We start from the raw sequence: 27,170 nt of genomic DNA on the forward strand, positions 1-27,170 counted from the left end.
TGTCCCGTTCTCCCAGCAGCAAGCACTTCAATGACCTGAAGTGCTCTGTTAAGAGAAAAACTCACTTCTTACAGAAGCCTCTATGAAGGATTTTAATTGCACTGAGTACCTTGGGGGAGAGACAACAATATTAGTTGTCTCTCCTTCAGCCTCCCAAGGAAATAGAAATAGAGGAGTAGATCTCCACACATCAGGCCTTTCGTTTGTTTCGTTTGTGATTTTTAAAAAAAAAAACTCTGAAAAATAATATCAACATTTTCTCCTCAGATAAGACTATGTTGGCAGAAAGGATTCCTGTTCCCTCCAGTCCTGTTCCCATAGCAACCATTGACTTGGTACAGCAACAGACAGAAGATGTCATGCCTCGTCCTGAACCCAGGCTTCCCCCCAAGAAAACCAAGCACCAGGAAGAACAAGAGGATGTGAACAAACCAGCCTGGGGGGTCAGCTCTTCTCCCTGGGTGACCCTTGTCTATGCACTCTACCAAGTTAAAGAGCTGATTCAACTGACAAGAGACAACCGTGCTTCTGAGATACAACCTTTACAGGTAACTCCGGGCTGGGCTCAGAGATGCTACCTTCACTCTTCAAGATCTGTTGAAGGCCTGGAGGGAAAAACGAAGACATGCAAACAAATCATTTCAAGTAGTTGGTGATAACTGTGTTCAAGGTTCCATAGAGAGAAAATTTTGTCTCATAGAGTTCAAGAAGTTTTGCAAAGGTGTCGATAATTCTTGAAAGGAATAAATCATTCCAATCTTGCATATGTCTTTTTAAAAATTATTATGACCGGGTTGTACAAAGGGTTATAATTCTTTAAGTCAGGTAATAAGTACAGCTGCACGTGTCTTTTAAATTTCAGTGTTGGTATATGCCAGCTTTAGCAAGAATGTGATTCTTGTTCTTATTTTTATAATTCCACAATTCCCATGGGAGATAACATATGGAAGGAATGTAAAAGTATCCCTTGAATTAAGTAATAACGTAGCCACTGTGTGGATCTAATGGGACACCTAACTCAGTGGACATTTGCAGTAGCCTCATCTGAAAAGCAAGTGTTCCCAGAGGGGTATTCTACTTGAGGAAAGTCAAACTACATCAGTAAACTTAGAACTGTAAAACTAAAGCGGTATCCTAACTTTGGATAATGTGTGACTTTTGTGAGCAGTTTGACAAAAGAAATGAATCTACTTTCCCATTTATTTGTTTCTTTTACGTGATAGTTCATGTCAACTCTATTCTCAAGAGTAGGTTGTTTTTTTTTTTTTTTTTGCCAGTCTCGGGCCTGAGCTCAGGGCCTGAGCACTGTCCTTGGACTTTCTCAAGGCTAGAGCTCTACCACTTGAGCCTCAGCACCACTTCTGGCTTTTTTCTATGTATGTGGTACCGAGGAATCGAACCCGGGTCTTCCTGCATGCTAGGCAAGCAATTTAACCACTAGGCCAAACTCCCGGCTCCTCAAGAGTAGTTTTAGAGGACCCAAAATTTAAAAGAGAGAGAGAGAGAGAGAGAGAGAGAGAGAGAGAGAGAGAGAGAGAGAGAGAGAGAGAGAGAGAGAGAGAGAGAGACTTTAAAAAGTACTTTTGTATCCTATTGGAAATGACGTACACTAGTTCAGAAGAAACCATTATTAAACCATGTTTTCTGACTTATAAAACAAAAATACGGCATTTCGCAAAAAAATGCACTAGACTGTATACTCACAGTCACTTATCTAAGTACTTGCTTACATTTATTTCTTATTTAACGTGCATGACTATTGTGAAGTCACAAGAATACAATAGCATTGTTAAAGGAAATCTTTTCTAAGGCTGAGAATCAATCCCTTATTACTGCCTAATGGAATGACTTCTGGATCTTTTATTCTGAGGTCTTAGCAAGTGGCCTGCAATTTAGTTTGTCCCAAGGCTCTTGCACAGTGACTTGCAAAACAGATAAAACAGCTCAGTAAATATTTCCTGTGTTTATCTAGTACCGACAGGCATTTTGGTAATAATTTTCCTTTATGCACAAACTGTCTGCTTATAGTGTTTGTGTTTTTCATGCGGCTCTGGCAGTTGCACCTAGGAAAGGAGATGAAAGGTAAGACTTTCAGTTCTTACTCCTCTATTCCTTCATCCCCAAAATGAGCACTTCAGGATATCTCTCATGTCTGCTGGCTCTCTTAAATATACAAGTGGGTTGGATTTATTCACTTTCTCTCACCCCAGGGCATCTGTTTTCCTTCCAGGAGACCAGTGAGAATCGGGAAAGTTCTCCAGCTGCTGGAGCCGAGCATGTCCCATGTGAAACTCACTCTGACCCATCTAGTAACCAGCCATCCCCTGACGCAGCATCTCAGACGCAGACCAGCCCTGCTCACCACAGTGTGGCCCCTGGAGTGGAGGAAGAGGAGGAGCAGCAGCGGGCCCAGACAGCCAGTGGAGGACACTGAGAGCGGCCTGCTCACCTCTCACTTTGCATGGAACTAGGCTCTCCTTGGGGAACACCAGAAAGAGCAGCTCCCCTCCCCCACCCAGAACATGCCTCTTCATATGCCTCTAGATATCTAAACTCATTATCATGGAAACACAACACACATGTGAGCTACAGTACATGTAGGCAGGAAAAGGGAAGTTTCCATAGTCCCAATGGAGTTAAGGGAAGCAGTGTTTAGCATGGGCTAAAGTGCTTTGTGAGTTGTAAGAATGTGCCAGTGCAGGAAAGGTAGAAGCCACAGTTTACACTAAGTGAAGGGGACCAAAGGATTTCATGGTGGACGCTGGTATAATTTCCTTCTTCTGATGCTTTATTCTGATGGTTGAATTCCCAATGCAAACTGGGAAGAAACAGTACATCTATAAATTTGTGTCTTTTGAAAAGAACCGTTTAAAATGTGTAAGATATATTTAAAAAGTAGCCAGATAAAAACTAACAGTACATATGCTTTTTTTAAGTTAAAAACTTCACAATAAATTTTGCATATCTCTAGCAAATGTATTTTTATATATGTATGGTATGTAATGAAACCAGTCAACTATTAGAGCAACAGAGAAAGCTGTTACTGACTACTGCAAGCTAAGTTAAACTTTCAAGCTTTAGTTGGGTTTTAAGAGTGACCAGAAGTGAGGGAATATTTCAGAGAAACTAACTCAGTATCCTGTGGCTTGACTGACCAGGGATTGTTCAGCATATTGACATTACAGTTAGCGTCTATAACTATTTAGTAGTGATCTGGGTTCTCATTAGCCGATGGAATAAAACAAACAAAAACCACTGAATTCCTAAAGGTTCCTCTAATTAAGCAGTACTATTTACAAAGAACAGTATAAGATTTAAGTGCCTGGGGGAAGGGATATAATTTTTAAAAATTACAGAGTAGGTCAGTTTTGTGTGTGAGGTGGTAAGTAGCAAACCAGAAATAGAAAGGATGGGAATAAGGAGTACTTTCTAATGACTACAGGAATGAATCTTGGTATGTTCTTTCCCAAGGACAGTCAGACACTGGAGAATTGGGACTTGGGTATGCACCTGTACATTACCACCACCAGAGAAAGTGGTTGGTGAATCACACAAAGTTTGCTGCTAAAAAAATAATTTAAGTGGAGGTTTAGCCTCAGGGAGGGCTGTGGAATGGGAGTGCTGCTTTAGCTGAGTGAAGATCAGTTCTATGATACACAAGAGCCATGGTTGAGCATAGGAAAGAGTGAAGACTGAACTCAGCGACTCATCTTAAATCCACATTTTGACTAGACAGGATTAGTGTAAACTGAGGGCTTCTCCTTGGCATCTGGGAGAAGAAATTCTACACTTGGGAGTCTAGCTTCACCACAGAACACAGCTTACAATAGGTGAAAGAAAAAGAACTAAGCAGATAAGTTATTTTTGCACTTGAACTGAATCGTACTGTACTGTAAATTATCATGACTCATTTTTAAGTGACCTTTCAGATCAGATGTATTTATTATGCTTGTGTAATTATAGAAATAAAGGAGTAGGTGACAGGTTGAACCTCACCTATGAATGTACAGTATGTGGATTTGTGAACCTGACTGTAGGAAGTCAAAACTTGTTTCTTGTGTTTACAGTTCTTATTCTTTTGAAAAGCCTGCTGTTTTGGAAATGCACAAGTGGACATGTTGAATTAGAAATAAATATGATTTTTAAATATTTCCTAAATGATAAAGATGTGACCAAACAAGTAAACATCCTTTATTCTGTAACGAATGAGACCAAATTCAACATGCCTTTGTTAAGAAATGTTTACTGTGAGAGTTGACCCAATAATGCAGAAATGTCCAGCCTTTTGAGCTGACACCCTTATGTTTGTGGACTTTGTGACTTTTTCTTCCTGCCCTCAAAGTGCCATATGCCACTTTAAGATATATATATTAAAGTGAATTCAAATTAAATATTGATTTGAGAATTTTATAATCCCTCTTGAGCTCTCTAGAAATTCTCAGAGGCCTCAAGAAGCTCAGGATAGTAATCACTGCCTTCATAACTCTGCTTTCTGCTATTTCATCATATCCCACAGTGCTGAGTTTGTGCAGATCTAATTGTTAGGCCATTCTTTAAAGTCTTAAGCAAAATAATAATTATAATACATCTCAGTAGGCATTATACCTCTGGAAAAGCCTAAGACATTCATTGGAAGAAGAATGCTGCTCTATTTAGTCTGTTGATGGTGTCACAGCCATATACACCAGAGTCGGCTGAAAGCTGCTCAGGATTTTCAGTTTCTTCCATCTGGGCTGCAGACTATTGGCAGTTCTTGGGACCAGTACTTCAGTAATATTCTTCTTAGCCAATCTATGGATAAACAGAATTTTTAAAAAGCTAACTACATTCATGATTATTGTGTCCTTGCTGGATGCTGATATACATCATTTTGTCTTTACAGAAACCACAGATTACTATTTTATTTTATTTTTTTGCAGTACTATGGATTGAACCCATGGCTTTGCAGGGGCCAAATCCCTAGCTCTTTTGTTTTATAGTGTAAATATTTGTAATTATAGTTGTTATTCTACTTTGGATTTCTAGATAATCACAAAGCCAGCATCTTCAAACTTGTGATGTCTTGTTAATGTGAGATAATCAGAGCCTTTACACTCTGGAGGTAGCTTAGATATCTGGCAGCTCTCCTCTCCTCTAACCCAGAGGTTAGACACTCTGGAAAACCAGTCACTGGAATCAGGAAGGGCAAGACAGCACATCCCCTACTTAGCATCCAAGGGGATGGTATAGATTTTCAGTCCAGTAGATCTTATTAGGGAGATGATGAATTCTGTTAATACTGTCTAGGATGGTCTCATGAGCCACATGTGCCAAGTAAACACTTGGCTCATGTACCTGAGGAATGGAGACTTCTGACTTGAACAAGCCACGTGCATGCCCAGCACCCCATGCAAAGGAGGTGTAGAAGTGATCACCTTGGGAGGTCATCTCATAGCCTCTGCTCCCCAACTTCTCTAGTCTAAATTATTCTGTGAAGATGAACGTGCTTGTGACAGATGATTATATGGGAGAAAAGAGGTGATTTCTTTTTCTATCCAGAAGTTCCTCATGCTTTTGAGACACTGGGACAAGACAAAGGCTACTTCTAAAGCCCTTAACTGTCCTTATGCTATATCAGCAAAGCTTTAAAGGCAACACTGGGCAGCTGGGAGAGAAACTGATGCGTAGATGGGGCACAACCGAGATAAAAGGGGGAATCTCAAGTCACAAGGTACTGTACTATTATATATTATACAACTTGGTCTTGTCTGTGATTGGGAAAGTGGGAGCCAGTCCTGGCTTGCACCTCACTCCTCCAATTTTCAGCTGCCCTGGAAGACCTGTGGTAGCTTCAGGACAATCCATTTTTAAGTGGTAACACAGAGATCTTTTAGCACTAGGGCTGGGAATATGGGCTTTGAAGCCCAAAAAGCTGCCTAGATTTAAGACCCAAAACTGAGTGAACACATAGGGGTTCAGACCCTCAGTCCCTCTATAAAACTAAAGTCATTTAAATGTCTGTTTCACTGGTTATGTTTAACTGAGAGACCTAACAGTTGAATGATATGATTGTGTAAGCATAATCACCCTATTTTGCTTCTCAGCCACACAGTTAGTGCCTAATAGTGCAAATTTGTAAAGAGAGTAAGTTTTTGTGAGGCACCAGGTGTACAAAAGAGCAGATTTAGGGCCAGGAGTTTGGCCTAGTGGTAAAGTGCTTGCTTAGCATGCATGAAAACCTGGGTTCAATTCCTTGGTACCACAAACATAGAAAAAGCCAGAAGTGATGCTGTGGTTCAAGTGGTAGCTCCAGCATCATTAGTAATTTCCAAATTTGTGTTCCAAAGATCATTAATCTCATAAAAAAAAAAGGTCTAAATCAGGGCCAGGAGTTTTGCCAAGTGGTAAAGGGCTTGCCTAGCATGCATGAAGACCTGGGTTCGATTCCTCAGAACCACATACATTAAAAAGGCTGGAAATGGTGCTGTAGCTCAAGTAGTAGAGCTCTATCCTTGAGAAAACTCAAGGACAGTGCTCAAGCCCTGAGTTCAAGTCCCAGGATTGGCAAAAAAAAATTATGATCAAATGAAGTAAAATACTACAGACTCACGATATATTAATATCGTTAAAAACTGGGAAAAGTCCAGCAACATATTTAATTTTGTATCACTGTTAGTTGAATTTTTTTTTTTTTGCCAGTCCTGGGCTTGGGCTCAGGACCTGAGCACTGTCCATGGATTTTCTCAAGGCTAGAGCTCTACCGCTTGAGCTACAGCACCACTTCTGGCTTTTTGCTATGTATGTGGTACCGAGGAATCGAACCTGGGTCTTCGTGCATGCTAGGCAAGCACTCTACCACTAGGCCAAACTCCCGGCCCTGTTAGTTGAATTTATTAGTATTAGTATTCTGTACTTTTTGACAAACACTAGTCCAGCACATCTCAGATCTCTTCCAACACTGGCAGTGATAGAATGTATAAATAATAATGCAGTTTATCAACATCAAGAAGGGATTAAGAGAGGATTTAGTACTTCGGTATGGAGAAGATACCTGGGAACCAATTCATGGTTACTTGTCCCTTCAAGAACTTTTCCTTTGTTCCTTTGTTTCTATACTCAAGGCAATAAGTGTCATTGATTCTGAACGCCCACCTACAATACAACTAGTAGCAAAATTTGTCAAAAAATAGTAAGCTCTCTTTAATACAGAGTAGTTTTCCTTTCTAGTATGATTTTTTGTCCATAGTACATGCTTCTTCCATTGATGATCAGAACTGCTCCTTGCCATTTACCCACAGTGAAGTCAGCTTGCAGGTAGACTGTCAGTCTGTAGACTGAACAGCTGCTCTTCCAAGAAGGCGCCTCCGAGGCCATACTGTTCTTCATGAAGCCTGATTTCTTCAGGTGCCAAGTGGCTTGCTCCAAGAACAAAGTCTGCAAATCTGGTAGAAATTCACAAAGGTTTATTTGAAAGAAAATGTGTGCCCTATGTACTCTCTTTAATTAAATTTGACTTTGTGTCAATACAGGTGACATTTACACTGTGACTAGAGAGGGAAATGGCTTATGTGATCTTTTTGGAGATAACTATTTGGTTTTACTTTTTTTCTGGCCAGTCCTGGCCTTCAGCTCAGGGCATGAGCATTGTCCTTGCTTGGGCTTTCTCAAAGTCAGAGCTCTACCACTTGAGCCACAGCACCACTTCTGGCTTTTTTTCTATGTATGTGGGACAGAGGAATTGAACCTGGGTCTTCATGCATGCTAGGCAAGCACTCTACCACTAGGCCAAACTCCAGGTCCCTGGAGATAACTATTTGGGTAAAGAGTAGGAGCCCAGATTTAAATGCAGTGAGATGCACCACTTCTGATCGTTAATTCCTTCTCTATTTTCTTTTTATAAGTTTAGGCTTACTATTCATTGCTTAATGTCAGTACCTAAAAACAGACCAATATGACACATCAGAGCAATATTTACTCATAGTTTCTGAAAAGTCAACCCTAAGGCAAAAGAACCTATCACGACTTTGACAGTATCTATGTTCCATGGAAATAGCTTGTTTTACAGATGAGAATTTTTCAAACTAATGAGAACTAAAGCTGTGGCTGCAGCAACAGAGTGGGACTTACTTTTTTTTTTCTTTTTTTTTTTTTTGGCGAGTCCTGGGGCTTAAACTCAGGGCCTGAGCACTGTCCTTGAACTTTCTCAAGGCTCAAGGCTAGGGCTCTACCACTTGAGCCACAGAACCACTTCTGGCTTTTTTTTTGTGGATGTGGTACAAAGGAATCAAACCCAGGGCTTCATGCATACTCTGTGAGTGCTCTACCACTAGACCACACTCCAGGTTCCCAGTAGAACTTACTTTTTAGGAGCCTGGAGTCGGGAGACAGCCAGCCAGGAAGGAAAGTCAGGACGGCGGCAAGCATGGCGAAGCTCTTCCAGAGCATTTTTGGTTTCGGCCTCAGTTTGTTCCCTGTACTCTTCGTCAGAAAGATACTTAAACGTCAGCCGTTTCAATGTAAACCACTTTAGTTTCCTAAAACAAGTGGCATTTGATTGCCAGATTACTGCTCAATTTAATCCTTAGGATTTATAGAACCGTATCGTTTAGACAATATCATTTAATTTAACACCATTTAATTTCCCGTGTATAACCCCTGCACTGTACTTTCCATGGTCATTACTATGTCTGAGGTATAGGCAGCATGCAGTTTCAGCCTAATGTATGCCTTTCTGCTTCCTATAGAAGTATAAGACATGATCTAATGTCTTCAAAACTCAATTTCTGGCAGAGACAACAATTATATTTTTTCACCTCTGTAATATTTTTTCGTTTGGTCTGTCATGGAGCTTGAACTCAAAAGCCTGGATGCTGTCTCTGAGCCTTTCTGCTCAGGGCTAGCACTCGCTAGACCTCTACCACTTTGAGCCACAACTTTACTTTCAGTTTACTGTTAGTTAATTGGAGATAAGAATCTCAGGGACTTTCCTACCTGGACTGTCTTAGAACTGCAATTCTCAGATCCCACCTCCTGAATAGCTAGAATTACAGGAGTGAGCCGCTGGTGCCAGGCCCACTTCTGGAATTTTTAATTACACATTCAGATAATTCAAAGTCCTGCTCTCTTGTGCTAGGCCTTAGGTACAAACAAAAGCAAGCTTTAAAAAAATTATTGTAGGGCCGGGAGTTTTTAGCCTAGTGGTAGAGTGCTTGCCTAGCATGCACGAGGACCCGGGTTTGATTCCTTGGTACCACATACATAGAAAAAAGCCGGAAGTGGTGCTGTGGCTCAAGTGGTAGAGCTCTAGCCTTGAGAAAGCCCAAGGACAGTGCTCAGGCCCTGAGCACCCAGGACTGGCAAAAAAAGAAAAAATATTGTAAAGGTGAGGTACAGAGGCATTACAGTTACATAAGTCAAGTGTAAGTACATTTCCTTTTGAACAGTGTCACTCTCTCCTTCGTTCTCATCCAGTTTTTCCACTCATGACCTTCCCCAAAGTTGTAAGGTTCATTTCCAACATAGTGTCTAGTGGATTTCACGGCTGAATTGGCTCATCCTCTGTCCCACCTTCCTGCGCTAGCCTTTCCCCTCCCCAAATCAGATAAACTTATATACAAGACAAAGTACAGAAATCAAAAACAAACGGCAATAGAAGGGAATAAACAAAGACAAAAGGAAAGAAGAAAAGAGAAGAACAAGAGACTGCAAACAGTATATTATAAAAAAAAAACCTCTTCCATTTCTTGGAGTACATTTTGATAAGCAGCATTTTATATGATCTTATGCACACAGCATTTGTAAGGAATTGGAAATACTTGGAAAAATTCTAAGCATAGTAAACCAGATCCAAAGAAACATAAACTGCATGGTTTCCCTCATTTACAGTATCTAGAATGTGCATATAAACTTAAGAAGAAATCTAATGAATAGCAAGACAAATAATTATACCTGACATTCACACAGTGAGAACGAAGGAGGATAATCTTAGGAAAGGATCTCAAGGGCTTAATAGCTATGTGCATAAGATTATATAAAAGATGCTTATCATATTGACTGCTCAGTAAAAAAAATGTGAAAATTAAAAAAAAAAAAAGATGCTTATCAAAATGAACTCCTATGTCCTTTTATGGAGCTCCATTACAACACATATTCACCACTTCCTTTGTCTACACTAAGTTGGATTGTAGGGCAGCACTTCCACCTAGTGGCAGGGAATGGGACTATCCTCAAGGAAAACAGTCTTCTATGTAAAAAGTACACAAGTCACAGAGCACGGATGGCTCATATCTGTAATCCTAACTCCTCAGAGAACCCAGAGCAGGAAAGTCCATGAGATTCTTTTCAGCCATAAGAACTGTGGCTCAAGTGGCAGAGTGCTAGCCTTGAGCACAACTGCTCAGGGATAGTGCCCTGAATTCTAGCCCCAGGTTAGACAGACAGATACCCACACAGATGCACACCCATACAGATGCACACCCATACAGATGGATGCACACACACACACACACACACACACACACACACGTCCTAGGTGCTAGTGGTTAATGTGCAATCTTAGCTACTTAGGAGGCTGAAAACAGAATTGTGGCTCAAGGTCAGCTCAGGGAGAAAAATTCATAAGAGCCCTTCTCCACCCATAGCTGGGTACTCTGCCCCATGCCTATCATCTAGCTTTGTGATCAGCCTAGACAGAAATTGGGGAAGCTCTGTCTCAGCTGAAGAAGCTTGATATAGTACTGTATGCCTGTCATCCTAGGTAGAACAGAAAACCTAAAATAGGCGGATGAAGGTCCAGGTACATTTCTGGGCAGGAAGTAAGATCCTGTCTCAAAACTAACTAGCACTAAAAAGGGCTAGTTATATGGCTTAACAGTAGAGTGCCTCCCTAATAAACATGCAATTCTGAGTTCAAGCCCTAGGAAAGGAGATATAGAAATATGTGCTTGCGTCTATTCAGGTGCACATCAAAAGCAGGGATTATCTCCATTTGTGCACTTGACACAAAAACAGATGCTCAGACCCTATGACTGAGGAGAGACATTTTGGAAAAGGCAGTCTTAACTTAAAATCCTTAATAATGGGCTATAATTTTCAATTATTAATGATTCTTCCCCTGCCCACCAGCTGTTGTAAGCACAGTCTTTGACTCTAAGGAAATGAAGAATAAAATAAAATTTTCAGGTAAACTGATCCCAAGGTATTTTGCCACTGACTTTACAGACTTCTGAGTGAGTTGTAATTATCAAGCAACAGGTGGCACAGCTTAGAGCATCTTAATCCTAAGAGTTCTCAGAGTGAAATCTCCAGAATATATATAGTTAATTATAATATTAAATATGACGTGCTCAAAAATGTCCTCCAGAACAATAAACTAAACCGGGGCATAAATTGTCAAATTCAGGAGTAATGAAAAAGATACGCACGATCTCATATACGTGAACGCTTTCCGTGGATAGCACAGGCACCGGGAGGAGAGCAGGAGGACCATAACTGAATAAGCACATGAAGGCACGGCCACCCCAGCATAGATGAGAACCAGGGACAGGAGCCATAGTGTCCATGTCAGCAGACTTCTGCTCTTGTCATCAATAAGGGGCCCATGTTTGTAACACGTAGTAAAGCTGAAAAATCCAACTACCAAAACATAGCCTGGAAGAGCAGAAGAAGTACAGTAATATAAATGTGAACTAGAAAAACCATGGGCAAAATCTATGAGAACCTTAAAAGGTAAGATCTGACAGACCTTAGTTTTGTTTTGTTTCGTCCCAATGAAGTAAAGCTGAAAAACAGCATATAGAGAGCTGGTAATTTCTCTCATAGAGATACAGGGATGGCTTTTTTAAATAAGTTGAGATATGTAATAATTAGGATGACACATAAGCATGTTTGGTTTTAACCCAATGTCTAAGACAGATATATGTTGTCATGTTGCTTATTTTCTGGTCACAAAGGGAAATATAATTTCAACAGTGGAGGAATTGATCAGATGATCACCTTCTTAATCCCAAAATAAGTCTATCATTACTAATAATGTACCTAAGTAATAGTTTCCAGCTGGCATCAATGTGAAAATACACATTGTCTCTAATGTAATCCATGAAAAGTATTTTGATTTGAATCTAAGAAATTCTTGAGATTGAACTTCCTTTTACGGAAATACGGTGGAAAGAAGAACAAGTTAAATTATGTCACAAAGGAGTCATCAGACAAATCCAGATCTCAACCAGTTTGGATGACTATTTCACTCTCCTCAGCATACTACCATGATAAAAAAAGGCAGTATTAAGGATTAAAAGAGACTTACAGAACAACACATATATAAAACATGGTTGCTTTTATTTTAGAAGTGTTATATAAGAGATTTGGTACTGTTCTCTCAGTGTCCACTATTTACTAAGAAAACCAAGCAAAAAGATTCCTTTTGTAGTCCAAAATGAAATAAATTCAAGTTTTCTTTTTAGCCTATTTCTGAAAAGTTTTCAATGGTCATTTACATTTATGATTTCTTACCTTGCATACTTGAGATCTCAAGAAAAAGAAAATGAGTCATGTAAAAGTTTAAAGGAATTGCTGGTGGCTCACACCTGTAATCCTAGCTACTTAGTAGTAGGCTGAGATCAGATTATTACAGTTTGAAGCCAGGCTGAGTAAGAAAGTCCCTGAGACGTTTATCTCCAATTAACCACCAAAAAGCTAGAAGTGGAGTCGTACTCAAGTAATAGAATACTATTCTTGAGCCAAAAAAAAAAAAATCAGAAAAATGTCCAGGCCCCGAGTTCAAGCCCCAGGACCAAAATACACACACACACACACCCACGCACGCACGCACAGAGTTACAAGTTAAATGTAATTAGAGCTTAACCAACTTCAGAAGCATATTCAGTTAAATGGGAGAAATGCATTATTTTTGCATTTTTGATTCGAAAACTAAGAAAGATTAAAGGGAAGCAGTTTAAAATAGGATCTAAATGAAATGAAACCACCAAATACGGGAATAAAATAGAATATACGTTATTTTTAATAGCACGTTCACCTTAATTCAAAATAAAAATCTAGATGCTAGAAAAAAAGACATGGCAAAAAGTCTCTCTAGTTTCACTTGAAAGCTTCATCAATAGTAGAATTTGTTTTTTTTTAAGATATTTACCTACCTAATATATATATTCTGTGTTCATACCAAAGCCACTTCAGATCTTCCATCAACTGGCATATAAAATAAACTGAAGCAAACCAACAAGCAACCATTAGAGCCCCAAAGGTGCTATACTGTGTATGGAAGAAAATAAATGACACATATTTTTTTTGGTTCATTTACTCTCATAAAAATAAAAGCAAACAAATAAGCCCTTTGTTCTAGAAACTTCTATCTCAATCTGAAGTTAACTTAAGAACACTTCTGGAGGCTAGCTGCTCAGAGCATGGCCCACAGAACAGAAAGGTCCACACTGCACACCAGCGAACGGGAAATGCAAGCCTCTGCTAAACCAGAGTCTGGGTTTTAACAAGAGACCCCAGGTGGCTCGCAGGCACAGGAAAGAAGAGAAGCACTATTAAGAAGTATAAAGCCATTTCAAAATAATGCTCATGTTTCAAGCTTTAATTGGTGACTATAATATTACCACTATGAATTCATACTTATTTGTTCTCAACTAAATTCAGAATATTATTAAAGGTGTGTTGGAAAACAGGAGACACCCCCAGAGGTAGCAATGCTGTTTTTCAATGCCCTCAAGGTTCTCCAACGTAAGTTTTCTAAGTTCTGCAAGGCAAGAAAAGTTTTCACTCAATATAGAATCAGTCTCATCACACATAAAAATAAATAAATAATTAAATAAACAAAATACCCCACCCACTAACCACTAACCTCAAACATAAAAGTCTCTAAAAAAAGGTCATCAAACTTTAATAATAGGTTTAATAATAGCTAAGCCCACACATTACTAATAAATATAAAATGGAATCTCTAGAAAGGAACACAATTTGAAGTTAGTCTATATGGAAAAACAATTTGAGTTAGGAACTATCGTAACATGAATAAATTTCATATGCTTTTCCTATCTATGACATTTGGGTTTCCACTTTTTAAATTCAACTGCACATAGTATTCCTACCTTAGGAATATATTGTCTCATGAACAGCAGGACAAAGACTAATGTCATTAGAACACCTAGCATGGTCCCTGAAGAGTAATAGAAAACAGGGCTTCTGTCAAAATAAACAGATAAAAGCCATTTGAAATCAATCAACACTTTCACTATGAAAAATATGTTTAACACAGCAACAGTAGCTATAAGGTATAAAAAGAAAGAAAAATTCAGAAAGCAACTCTAAATACATCACATATATGTGTGTGTGTATATATATATATGTATATATATATATATTGGGGGGACTGTTATGGAACTTGAACTCAAGAGCCTAGGCTCTGAGCCTGGGCTTTTTCGCTCAAGGCTAGCATTTTACCTCTAAAGCCACAGCTCTACTTTGAGGTGTTTGTGCTGGTTAATTGAAGATAAGAGTATCACAGACTTTCCTAATCAAGCTGGCTTTGAACCATGATTCTCAGAACTCAGCCTCTTGAGTAGTTAGGATTACAACCGTGAGCCGCTGTCGCTTAGTACATCCTATATTCTTTTTGTTGTTGTTGTTTATTGTATTGTTAGGGTGATGTATAGAGGGGTTAAAGTTACATTCATAAGATAATGAGTACATTACTACTTGAACACTGTTAACCATCCCATTTTTTTCTCCCACGTATATTTTTGAAATTGAAATCATTACTTGGACATTTATGGTACAAAGCTTGGTACTACCTCAAAGGAGAATGCATTCACAACTATCCATATCTAAGTTTTCTATAGGAGGAAAACAAGAACTTAAAGACCAAGAAGTTAAAAGACCTGTCATCCAAGTATCTGCTAACTGCATTACAGATCAGCTCCTGAGTCCAATCTTAACCCTCCCCACGCACACACTGTCCAGTTTACAAAGCTCATGAATGATATCAAACATACATGATTAATCTCTACAAAAGAGCTCAAAATGAACAGAGTTAGGAGTGGTTGATGAATGATCTAGCTAGCAGAGCAAGTTAAGAAGTAAAACACTGGAAAGAGATTGCATTTTTAGTTAAAGAAATTGCAAAACCAAAATACCAAAATCGTGTGCTAATCCAAGAGGTAGATATTTGTTATATTCAACCTTTTATATCAGTCATAAATCTAGAAAGCAGATCTAATAGAGAGTGAAAGCTCATAAAACCTGAGCATGAATTATGGCCCTGAGAAAAACTAGTTGTGAGATGATGGATGAGGATTTTCTCATTGATAAGAGCAACAATACAGAGCGCACATAGTTATGAGATTTAATAAAAATGTTAATACATAAAATAATGTATGCAAAAACACCATTTGTAGATACAAGTAACTGTTCTATCCATCAAGATATTTCAGATACTATCTTTAGACCTATCATTTGCAAAACATAAGAACTACAAATGCCAAGAATTATGGAAACATTTACCTTAGAGTCAAAAACAACCTATATTCCTTTTGAATAACAACATTAAAACTGTAAAAATAAATACTTACTGACTCAAGGTCTCTGCGTAAAAGAAAAGGAAAATGCCTGCCACAAACACAAGGAAGAGTTTGAAATCTACAACTGGAAGAAAAAAAAAGACACACACAATGAACATTTTGTGTCAATGTACTGCTGCTGAAAAAAAAAGACATATTCACTTATTGAATTTGACCCCATAAAGACTGATTCCAGAAAGAATAAAAATAAACTTACTATTTCGATTCACGTTTATTGTATAAATGAGTATCTTCCTAACAGGCTTTACGGAGAAACACACAGTCTCTCCATATGGACTGATGACTATAGTTAATTCATTAGACTCCTTTGGTGCCCAAAAGTTATGGATCACACATTTGATAAAAGATACAATGGTATCTGGATACCGGCACTTATGACTGTCTGTGATATATTCAATACTGAGCAGGCCTGGACTTGTAATTGTCACCTACAAAACAAGAACAAATGAAACCATAAGCACAGAAGTAAATGCTTCTCAAAAGCATAAGAAGAATAAAGAGAGCCCAAAATTGGCTTAAGGGAAGAACATGACTGGGTTCTGGTCCCAAGATAAACCTTTCAAACCTCTATTTAGTCCAACCACATGCTGGAACACAGACATGTTTGAAAGTGGGCTTTGCTGACCATAGTTGTGATTTTTCATCCAGCAAGCCCTTGTGGCCAAGAGGCATATAGAAAATTGATGAGACAGAAAGTAACAGGTGACAAGCTATCTGACCATAAAGATAAGAGAAATAGCACCTATTTTTCTACCCTCTTCTGCGCTTAAGAAAACAACATCAGCTGAGCTCTAATGGCTCATGCCTATAATCCTAACTACTTTCGAGGCCGAGAATAAAAGGGTTGCAGTTCAGGCCAGCCTGGGCAGAAAAGTTTGTGAGAGTCATTCTTAACTCATATCTGGGTGCAGTGGCACACGCTGTTATCCTATGTTACATGGAAAACTGAAGGGAGGATGACAGTATCAGACCAGTTCAGGCAGAAAAGTCTGCAAGGCTCCATCTTTACACAGAGAAGCCAGACGTGGTGTGCCAGTAATGCCGGGAAGCCTAAAAAGCAGGCAGACTGTAGCTCAAGTGTGAGCTTCATTCTAAAACTAACCAGCAAAACCAGGGCTGGAGGCTGGCTCCACAGCCATCAGACTAGGCTAACAAGTGCAAGTCCCTAAGTTCGAATCCTGAGTATAGGAAGAATGAGAGGGGTACAGAGGGAGGGAGGGAAAACATTTCGTTCTTCCAGATTACCTAAGCTTGTGTACTTCCAGCTTTTCACATCATGTCTACTGAAGGATCGGAATACAACCTCAGATCCTCCTCAAGTTATCTTTTTGCTTACAAATCAAGTTGGCTTCCATTATTTTCTCATAACAGTAAACACAAGTTAATACAGTCTTTGTCTCTTCTCTAAATTCTCTGCCTCTTGACTTTCAGCCTCCACATGTAAAAATACATTGCTGCTTACTTTTACAAGAAGGAACATAGGAAAATACTAGGAACTAATAATTGTTTACCTTCAAGAGTTGCAATGAATACAAGAAATAAGGGTAAGTGACATTTCTCTCAGAATACTTCTGTTTGAGGATTTTTGTTTTATTCTCATGGAACTTGAACTCAGGGCCTATGCACTGCCCTTGAGCTTTTTCACTCAAGGTTAATTCTGTCACCACTTTCAGTCACAGGGCCACTTCTGGTATTCTAGTGTTTAATTAGAGATGTTTCTCTTGGGTTTTCCTGCACAGACTGGCTTTGAACTGTGGTCCTCAGATCTCAGCCTCCTGAGTACCTAGGATTACAGGTGTGAGTCACCAGTGCCTAGTTTCTCTGAGAATATTTCTGTGAAAAGGTTTGTTTGAGGTGTGTGTGTGTGTGTGTGTGTGTGTGTTTCCAGTCAAAGGTCTTGAACTTGGGGCCTAGGCGTGATTCCTGAGTTTTTTGCTCAAGGCTAGTACTCTACCAGTTTGAGCCAAAGTATCACTTCTGGTTTCCTGGTGGTTAACTGGAAATAAGAGTCTCTTGGACTTTTCTGCCTGGGCTGGCTTCAAATTGCAATCATCAGACCTCAGCCTCCTGAGTAGCTAGGATTATAGACATAAGTCACCAGCGCCCAGTTTAAGGAGAGTTTCGACTTGTAAAACATTCTCATTTTTATATATTTTAAAATATTAAAATCAACCATGATTTTAATAAAAACCTGAAATGGATACAAATGAAAACAAACCATAAGCTAGGTAGGTGCCAATGTTTCACACGTGTTATTCTAGCTACTTAGGAAGGAGGCTGAGATTTAAGAATCATGGTTTGAAGCCAACCCAGGCAGGAAAGTTCCTGAGATTGACCTCCAATTAACCACCAAAAAGCCAGAAACAGAGCTGTGGCTCAAGTGCTGGAGTACTAGTCTTATGCACAAAAGCTCAGAGACAGCACTCAGACCCCGAGTTCAACGCCCCAGGTCCAGCACAAGAAGCAAACTACACATTGAGTTAGTAATACAGCCATATGAACAGGCTGCTAAGAATGATTAACCCAAGTAATGTTTAGCACAGTATAAAATCCATACTCTTGAACTATGGATACAACACTATAAACAAATATTGAAATATATATATGTATATGGATCAGATGATGATAGGAACCAGGTTTCTCATGATCAAGAAATCTAGTTACAAATGAGGAAAGTAGAAGACTACAATAAGTCCTGTAGTTGGAAGCTCACAGAATTCGTGACTTTGAACTAAAGGACAGAAACATATGTATGTGCAGGAGTGTGGATATATCTTTGTGTTTATATATATATATATAATAGTGATATCCTAGTTATAATGAATTCAACTAAATATATATTTAGTGTTTCATGAATAAAATGTATATTTCAAGGTTGGGTCCAGGAAAACACAACCTGAGCCCGAAACATCTCTTCGTTAGAAAATAAAGGAACAATAAAAAACAATGATAGGGAAGTAGCTCTGTAGCCAGAGTTCAAGTGGCAGAGCACTAGCCTTGAGCTGAAGAGCTCAGGAACCTACAGCCAGCGTTCAAGCCCCACGACTGACAAAAAAAAGGTAGTCATGAGCTGAAGGAACCTTACCTTACCTTAAAGGCCTTACTTCTATAGCCAAAGTTAGCAGAATATGAGTTTCAAAATAACTAATGGGAGACCATGAAATCATTTGGCAATTCATGAAACTCTAAATTAGTAAATAGGAAAAATCTTATGTATGGTGGAAACCAATAAATGTGAAAGAATAATGGAATTAGAATATTAGCACTGATAAACATCATGGTGATAGGGGCCGGGAGTTTGGCCTAGTGGTTAAAGTGCGTGCCTAGCATGCATGAGGACCCGGGTTCGATTCCTCGGTACCACATACATAGAAAAAAGCCAGAAGTGGTGCTGAGGCTCAAGTGGTAGAGCTCTAGCCTTGAGAAAGTCCAAGGACAGTGCTCAGGTCCTGAGCTCAAGCCCAGGACTGGCAAAAGAAAAAAAAAAACAAACAAAAAAAAAACCCATCATGGTGATAATTGATTCAGGTCAGCAACATCAATGAATATAAAACTAGGGTTTATTAGTTTAATGAGAAACAGAGTATGTACAAATTGTCTCCCCACATTATTTCCTCAATGTACTGACCCATTATAGAAAACAGTAGTTTTAAATGGGGAGGACCTGCCAGATATCACCTTAATAAAGTGATCAAAATGGTCTATGGTTTTGGAAATGATACAAATCAGTGTTATGTGCTTCCTGATACGATTTTCGGGCTTAGTCTAGAATATTCTTTCCCTAGGTACACTCCTCAAGATCTCACTGTATTAAAATCTTTCTTAAATGTCATCTTCCCTCACTAAGAACTATTCTGATCACTCTTTTTTAAGAATCACATTGTAATTAATAGAAGGGTTATAGTTATATTCGCCAGATAGAAGGTGCATTACTTCACACACATTGATACCCCTTCTCATGGTTTTTTTTCCCACTTCCCTCCTCTTACCCCTCCCCTCATCTTGTTTTTCCCCCTTCCCTTTCCTATTTCAAATAAACAAATAATTGTATATACAATATGCCAGACATGTTAGTTTTAGTAGTCTGAGAAGGAGGAGAAAAACATCCCACACTACCATCCAAGAGCCACATGTTACCCTCACGACAGGTTTCATCCTGATACTCTGCATTATGTCCTTGAGCTTTCTCAAGGCTAGAGCTCTACCACTGAGCCACAGCACCAGCTTTTCTATGTATGTGGTACCAAGGAATCGAACCCGGGTCTTCGTGCATGCTAAGCAAGCACTCTACCACTAGGCCAAACTCCCAGGCCTCACAAAACATACTTTTTATTTTCAAAATGCACTTTCATTCCCTGCCTTAAGCCATGATTTAAAAGTGGGCCCTTACCTGTACTGTTGACCATATATAGGTCCACTTCATTTGGGACATTTGATTGTAGCAATAACAGTCCGCTGCTGAAGTTCTAATTAGATCTGTTTCCTTCAAAGCTTTACACCTTTGAACTAAGATTAAAAAAAAATGGTTTCCTAAATATTCCATTGTCAGAATCCTTTTTTTTTTAAATTGTCGGTCATGGGACTTGAACTCTGGGCCTGGGTGCTGTCCCTGAGCTCTTCAGCTCAAGGCTACCGCCCTACCCCTGGAGCCACAGCACCACTTCTGGTTTTCTAGTGGTTAATTGGAGATAAGAGTCTCACAGACTTTGGTGTCCAGGCTGGCTTTGAACCACGATCCTCAGATCTTAGCCTCCAGAGTAGCTAGGGTTACAGATGTGAGCCACCGTGCCTGGATCATTGCCAGAATCTTTTTAAAAAACTTACTTGGAGGGGCTGGGAGTTTGGCCTAGTGGTAAGAGTGCTTATCAAGGGTGTACCAAGACCTGGGTTCAATTCCTTGGTACTACATACATAGAAAAAGCTGGAAATGGTACTTTGGCTCAAGTGGTAGAGCACTTAGCCTTGAGAAAGCCCATGGGGAGTGCTCAGGCCCTGAGTTCAAGCCCTGGGACTGGCAAAAAAAAATTTTACTTGGAGAAATAATTTAATATTTTAATATCAATAAATTCTCCTAATTATGGCCCTTTAGTCTTTTCAACCTACCGGGATGCATACAAAAACTATCACAATCAGTGTCAATACTATTATGACCTATGAAGGATATGATATGGGTGCAGAGAAGAGCATGTTTTCAATTCTGAAGTAGAGGGAAATGGAAAGTACAGCAACAAAATAACACAAGCAGTGACTACTATGACCTAAGAACATGGATTTCATCCTGGAAGCACAGTACTGAAGGATTTGAGATAAGTCACAAAGTCTCAACAGGAAGGTGGTAGGAAGAGCTAAAGCACCAATTATAAGGCTCTGTGATGTTTCCAACAACAGGAAGCTTGTGTTACTTCTAGCCTGAAACAAGGTAAGGACCTCAGATTACTAAACTATGAACTGAAGGAGAAAGAATGATTCAAGGACTCTGGAAATGAACTCAACAGAAGTTCAAGATTCATCAAATGAAGGAGAATAAGATGGGAAGAAGCAAGTTTGTGAATGGCACAGGGGATGGGTTCAATTTGGAGCAAACAGATATTGACTTTTCTTTGGTGGAAGCTAACCTGCTGACTAATCCTCCTACAATGAAACCTGGTGGCAGATGTAGACAGACTCCAACCTATCACAACAATCCCCATATAATGTAACCTGTTGCAATGGTCATCATTCATGTGGTTGGGAAGGAGCAATACCTGAAGAGGGAAAGCTATTTTCATTTGAAGCTAAAATAGATCCCCACTGGTGGTGTAGTATGGGGTGGGAGGGGGTGGGATGAGGAAGTTTCTAATAAATATTGCCTTCCTCAATTCCTCTGTCCTCTTTGTCCTTTCAGCCCACCTGACTTCTGGTTAAGAATATATTTTTGAACAGTGTCCTCAAACATTCAAGACAGGATTGCCTGACCCAGTAACATATATCCTTTAGTTTACTTTAAATATAACTCCATTTATAAATATTAAACTAATCTAATTTTAGAACTGCAAGAGTCCTTCCTTTCATCTGTTTCACTCTCCATGATTTGAGTTATCTGTAGTCAACCACAGTCAACCATACTGCAAAAATATTAAAAATGAAATTTCAGAAATAGACAATTCATAAAATTTAAGCAACTTCAATTGCAGTATATTCTATTCTATTATTAGTTATTGTTTTTTGTTTTTTATTATTAGTTATTATTAATCTCTGTGGCTACTTTATAATTGAAACTCTATCACAAATATGAATGCATAGAAATAGAGCATAATACCCACATTATGAGGTTCAGATACACTGCAGTGCTAGCGTTACTGAGGGTCTTAGAATGCATTCCCTTCAGAAAAGGGGGCACTACTGCATATATGGTTAAAAAGGACATCTGTACCACCTACTTAATTAATAAGTTAAATCTGAAATTACTTCTTTATACGTCTAATTATATATTAAAGTTTAAAAGTTTAGTCATACATATGGTAAAAATGTTCAGTCAAAACTTTTGAAAATTGCAGGTAGTACTTAAAGCTACTTAAAGAACATTCTAAAAATGAAAAACATAAACACTTCTCAAATCTTAACAGTTCTTAAATCACCTTCCATAAAAATATATTTCATCAGTGTTCCTCTTGAAAATGTAACTTCCCATGGTTCTCTTATTAAAAATAAATTACCCTCAAAACTATAACAGAATATAAGCACTCATTAAACTGTGCTGCCATTTTCTTCGGACTATGTTTCTTTTGAGAAAAGAAAGGGAACAAGAAAAACTAAAAGGAAAAATCCAGAAACCATCACTTATGAAACCAGTGGTTTCAGATGCAGTTAGTATTTTTATTGGTAAATTTTGGTGAGTTATATTCAAAGATGTTTTCACAGAGATAACTCCTCTATCATATAATCCCAGTTAGTCTTGTTTTTAACCTGAATATAAATCCTGATTTTTATTCCTTCAAGAACATGGGAATGAAACTGAAATCAGCACATCCTTTTGGTCTGATTTTAATACCAATACAGATTTTCCTTTGCTGCAGAGGAATTTAAAAGCTGCAGATATGAAATGAGTTGTTTCTGTAGTCTAAGCCTGGGAAGCCATACTTGTAACTTCCTTGTAGAAACAAAACACTTCTAGGAACTCCATGATTGGTTACAAATTACAAGTGATGCTTGACTTGAAATTACTTTTGTTCCCAGACAGACAACTACCTCTGGTGCCAAATAAGATGAAGAGAACTAGCCTCAGTCTGGATGTTCTCCATTCCACGGGAGGGTATCTGTGTGTGTGTGTGTGTGTGTGTGTGTGTGTGTGTGTGTGTGTGTGTCGAAGACAGAATTTCAGAATAGTATCGGTTCTTAAGTGTCACTTAATCCAAGCTTTTCATGTCACAGAAGGGCCCCGTGTAAAAAAACAAAACAAAACAAAACAAAAAACACTGAATAAAACAGAAACACATCGTAATGCACATTCAGGGCTGATTTTTACCTACAAGCACAGATTTATCTTCTGTGTTGAACAAAACTGAGAACCTTCACCATAGTGAATGCACAAACTTGATCGACATTGGTTCACTAAAGGAAATAAGGAAATGAAAGGCAAGGAAAGCCAGACACAGGTGGCTCAAGTCTGCTATTCTAGCTTCTTGGAAGAGCAGGGAAAGGAGGACAGTGGACCAAGGTGCTCAAGGCTAGCGCTCTACTACTTTAGCCTCAGCTCCACTTCTGCCATTTTTGTGTTTAATTGGAGATGGGAATCTCAGACTTGCCAACCCAGGCTGGCTTCAAACTGTGATCCTTAGATCTTGGCCTTCTGAGTAGCTAGGATTACAGACCTCAGCCATCAGCTGGGGTGTTATGGACTGAAAAATAAAGTGAACATTAAGCTTATAAGCTTAATGGTAATTTTGGAGTTAGAGTGGAGTTTTGTGATTTCCCCTTCTATGTCAAGATCTTGAGAGCACTCCACCAGCAGGCTACAACACTACGAGTGTATATACCAGGAATGTCCCACAAAGCAGACTGCATAGTGCATAAATCACAAATCAATCATCTGTATCAGTACCTGTGTCTGACATGTGATCGCTTACCAGGTCACTATAGCCTGCCAGGTCCTGGAGATTCTCGATCTCCTTCTACACCTGAAGGATTATACCTCCTCTAGTCTTGAGTTGAAAGGCCTACGTGCAAATTGATCATTAATATTTACCTAAATGAATTCCAGCAAATGGGGCGAAGGTGGGGTGGGTGGGGGCGAACCACCACATTGCAAGTCTGGAACCTGGGTCAGCTGTGGCAGGGCCTAGCTATGTCACTGACGGGACAAATCGAGATGTCTCTTGAGTTTTGGCTGCTTCTGTAAGACGGGGGTTCGGGCCCAGCTTTGGACAGTGGGTGGCGTCTGGTTCTAAAATCGCAGTGTGCACAGGCCAGCAGCAACCGCGGGAGTCCCAGGAGGCGGGAAGGGCGGGGCCTGCAGGGCAGGACCCCGACACCGACAGGGGTCTCCCACTGCAGGGAGCCCGCCTTACCTGACAGCGCTGCCTCCTCTTCACTCCCGACACCCGTGGGCCGAGTGGCCAGGGGCGACAGCCAGAGCAGCAGCCACCACGCCCCGTGGGGACGCATCCCCACCCGGGCTCCAGGGATCCGACTGGGTCCGAAACAGCGGAAACTAGAGCCGGAGGGGGCGGGCGGGGGCGCCGGACGCGGGAAAGCAGAGGCCCCGCCCCCTAGGTGGGCGGAGCCGTCCCCGCGAGGGTCTCGAGGGCGCGCTCTGAGGGCAGCATGGAGGACGGGCTCTAGGGGGCGCTCCAGGCCGTTGCTGGCCCAGACCGTTTGTCTGGGGAGGGGGAAGGGGTGGAGCCAAAAGAGGGAGAGGAAGAAGTATTTTCTTAAAACAGGCCTGACCAAGGAAGCCAAAGACGTACAGTGGAAAAAAAAGGCAGCCTCTTCAATGACTGGTGTTGGAAAACTGGGCATCCCTATGCAGAAAACTGAAAGTGGATCCTTGTTTGTCACTGTGCACAAAGTATCAAAGTGGATCAGCTACTGCAAGAGGGAGTAGGAAAAACACTAGAACTCATAAGCATAGGTTGAAAACTTTTTGAAAAGCATCCTGGGCTACAGCTTATAGTGAGAGACAAATGGGATTACATCAAACTAAAAAGTTTATGCCCAGCAAAGGACACAGTTAATAAACTAGAAAGACAGACGTCAGACTGGGAGAAGATCTTCACCAGCAATATGTGTGATAAAGACCTAATACCCAAAATATACAAGGAGCTCAAGAAACCCCGCCTAAACATAATAACCCAATCACTAAGTGAACAAAGAAGCTAAGGAGAGACTTTTCAAAAGAAGAGTAGGTCATTTGTAGGAAAATGAATAGACCTTGAACAAATCATGTTATGTGAGGTAAGCCAAGCTCAGCGACGCAGAGGGTGCATATTTTCTCTCCTATGCACAAGCTAGATCTAAAATACACCAGAGCACAATGAATTAGACAGGTCTGTAGGCATTCACACAGAGTGAGTCCAAAGGAGGAAGCTCTTAGGAGAGGAACACAAAGGCACAATGCTTGTGTTCCTCTGATCCTAGGAAATAATATCAATATGAACTCCAGGAAATGGAAAAAGAGAGGTTTATTATTCTTTGCTGTTTTTTGTTTTCTTTCTGTCTGTTTGTTCATTTATATGTCTCTGAGAGTGTAAGGAGAGGCACAAAAATGGAGGAACAAAAGGTGAACAAATGCAACAGGAGTATTCCCTGGACACTGTGTTGAATACTGTATAACTTGTGGGTGGGGACAGGAGGGATAAACTTGGAGAGAGCTAGGGAAGGGGTGACATTGTCCAAAGTGAAATGTACTCTTTACCTAACTTCTGTAACTATAACCCCTCTGAACATCACCGACCAATCTTTTTAAAGGACATTACTTTTTAAGTATAGAGTAAACAATAGCACTCTTTGGTTCATTGAGACTAGCTCAGCATGTGATCTCTTCTAATCATATACCTACCACAATGTTACCATGCTGTCATGAACACAAATTAGAGGTGTTGTCAAATCTGGGACTTGCAGTCTACAAACATGTGACCTAAATAGACTTCTTTAAAAAATTTTTTTAATAAGAAAAAAACAGGACTGAGCTGCAACCCCAAAGATTTGACGTGCTCTGAGCTCCCATGACAGTGCTAAGGGTTTCTGCCTGATTTCAAACCACAGCACTACTTTAAACCTTTGCCATTGTCTATGGGCCATATAAGAGGTGTTCATTTGTGTGTGTGAGTGTGTGTGTGTGTGTGTGTGTGTGTGTGGTCTGACATGGGGCTTGAACTCTAGGCCTGGGCACTGTCCCAGAGCTCTTCAGCTCAAAGCTTTCCCTCTACCCCTGGGCCTGGGCATTGTCCCTGAGCACTTTAGCTCAAGGCTACCACCCTTACCCCTTGAGCTACAGCATGACTTCCAGTTTTCTAGTGGTTAATTAAAGATGAGTCTCACAGACTTTAGTACCTGGGCTGGCTTTGAACCGCAATCCTCAGATCTCAGTTTCCTGATTAGCTAGGATTACAGGTGTGAGCCATCACGCCCAGCTAAGACTTTTTGAAAAAAGTTTTCAGTTAGCAATAACACCTCAGTGTGTGTGTGTGTGTGTGTGTGTGTGTGTGTGTCCCTCTGTCTGTCTGTCTGTGGGTGTCTGTGTGTCTGTATGTGTGTTCCAACACCAGGGCTTGAACTCGAGCCTAAGCACTATCCCTTAGCTTTTTCTATTCAGTGCTGGCACTCTACCACTTGGGCCACACCTCTACTTGTAGCTGTTTGGTGATTAAATGGAGATAAGAATATCATGAATTTTCCTGCCCAGACTCGCTTCAGATTATGATCCTCACACCTCAGCCTTCTGAGTAGCTAGAATAACAGGCATTGTGGTGCTCAGCCATATATGGCTTATTTAAAGTTTAAAAATACCATCCTTTTCAAGGGGCTCTTCAGGATTGTGTTAAAAAACAAATATAAAGGCCGGGAGCGTGGTCTAGTGGTAGCGTGTTCGCCCAGCATGCACGAAGCACGAGGTTCAATTCCCCAGAACCACATACACAGAGAAAGCTGGAAGTGGTGCTGTGGCTCAAGTGGCAGTGTGCTAACCTTAAGCAAAAAGTGTCCAAGGACAGTGCCCAGACCCTGAGTTTAAGCCGCCTGACTGGAAAAAAAAATATAGAAAAAAAATAACTATTTAATTTAAATTTTTCCTGAGACAGCTTTTTGCCCTAGCTACATTCACTTTGATTTGCTTTCATTTTAAGTGGCACTCTTTTTTCTAGTTTATTTTTTTAAATTTATTAACATTGATTTTTACATCATATTTCAAATGACAAGTTTAACAAACAAGTGGTCAAGAAGGGAGTCTCTATATACAATCACTGGGACTTAGTTTTTAGAACTTAATCCAAATTAGGCTAAGGGTTTGTATGTCATAGAAACATATTAATTTATGAAATAAAACATGTCTATAGAGTCATAGATTTTTATATCTAAATAGTTTTTTTGTTTTGTTTTTTTTTGCCAGTCCTGGGC

General features: G+C 39.8%; 2 protein-coding genes across 6 annotated transcripts in view; one reads left to right on the forward strand and one right to left on the reverse strand.

Annotated features, from left to right (window-relative positions):
- Positions 1-3,404, forward strand: part of Mfsd6 (major facilitator superfamily domain containing 6) — a 54,743-nt gene extending 51,339 nt beyond the window's left edge. For 2 of the 4 annotated variants that reach the window (XM_090354486.1, XM_090354485.1), the window contains exons 6-7: positions 268-548; positions 2,231-3,404. In XM_090354486.1, the coding sequence (XP_090210612.1) occupies positions 268-548; positions 2,231-2,434 (485 nt within the window). In that variant the 3' untranslated portion in view covers positions 2,435-3,404. Of the gene's footprint in view, positions 1-267; positions 549-2,028; positions 2,083-2,230 lie in introns of all 4 variants that reach the window. The other 2 variants (XM_090354487.1, XM_090354488.1) reach the window with 2 other exon arrangements.
- Positions 429-24,252, reverse strand: Nemp2 (nuclear envelope integral membrane protein 2). Of its 2 annotated transcripts, XR_016539123.1 has the most exons (11): positions 24,125-24,252; positions 19,969-20,084; positions 15,775-16,006; positions 15,570-15,642; positions 14,091-14,184; positions 13,131-13,245; positions 11,403-11,628; positions 8,340-8,513; positions 7,272-7,421; positions 4,606-4,791; positions 429-605 (listed from the first exon to the last, which is right to left on the reverse strand). XR_016539123.1 is itself a non-coding variant. In XM_090354489.1 (9 exons), exons 1-9 carry the CDS (start codon positions 24,219-24,221, stop codon positions 7,283-7,285), a joined length of 1,266 nt encoding a protein of 421 aa, XP_090210615.1. In that variant the 5' UTR covers positions 24,222-24,252; the 3' UTR covers positions 6,643-7,282. The 2 variants fall into 2 exon arrangements, 1 of the variants encoding a protein (XP_090210615.1); XM_090354489.1 differs by lacking the exons at positions 429-605; positions 4,606-4,791 and having other exon boundaries at positions 6,643-7,421.
- Between the last annotated feature and the right edge of the window lie 2,918 nt (positions 24,253-27,170).

This window comes from Megascapheus bottae, chromosome 21, assembly GCF_031878675.1.
Source record: "Megascapheus bottae isolate mThoBot1 chromosome 21, mThoBot2.hap1, whole genome shotgun sequence".
Taxonomy (NCBI): Eukaryota; Metazoa; Chordata; class Mammalia; order Rodentia; family Geomyidae; genus Megascapheus; species Megascapheus bottae.

Coding starts and splice junctions, on each gene's coding strand:
- Nemp2 (XM_090354489.1), bottom strand. CDS start 24,221: ATGCGTCCCCACGGGGCGTGGTGGCTGCTGCTCTGGCTGTCGCCCCTG. Junction 15,643..15,774: donor AATAAACGTGAATCGAAATA/GTAAGTTTATTT, acceptor TTTTTCTTCCAG/TTGTAGATTTCAAACTCTTC. Junction 8,514..11,402: donor GCGTTCACGTATATGAGATC/GTGCGTATCTTT, acceptor CACTTGTTTTAG/GAAACTAAAGTGGTTTACAT.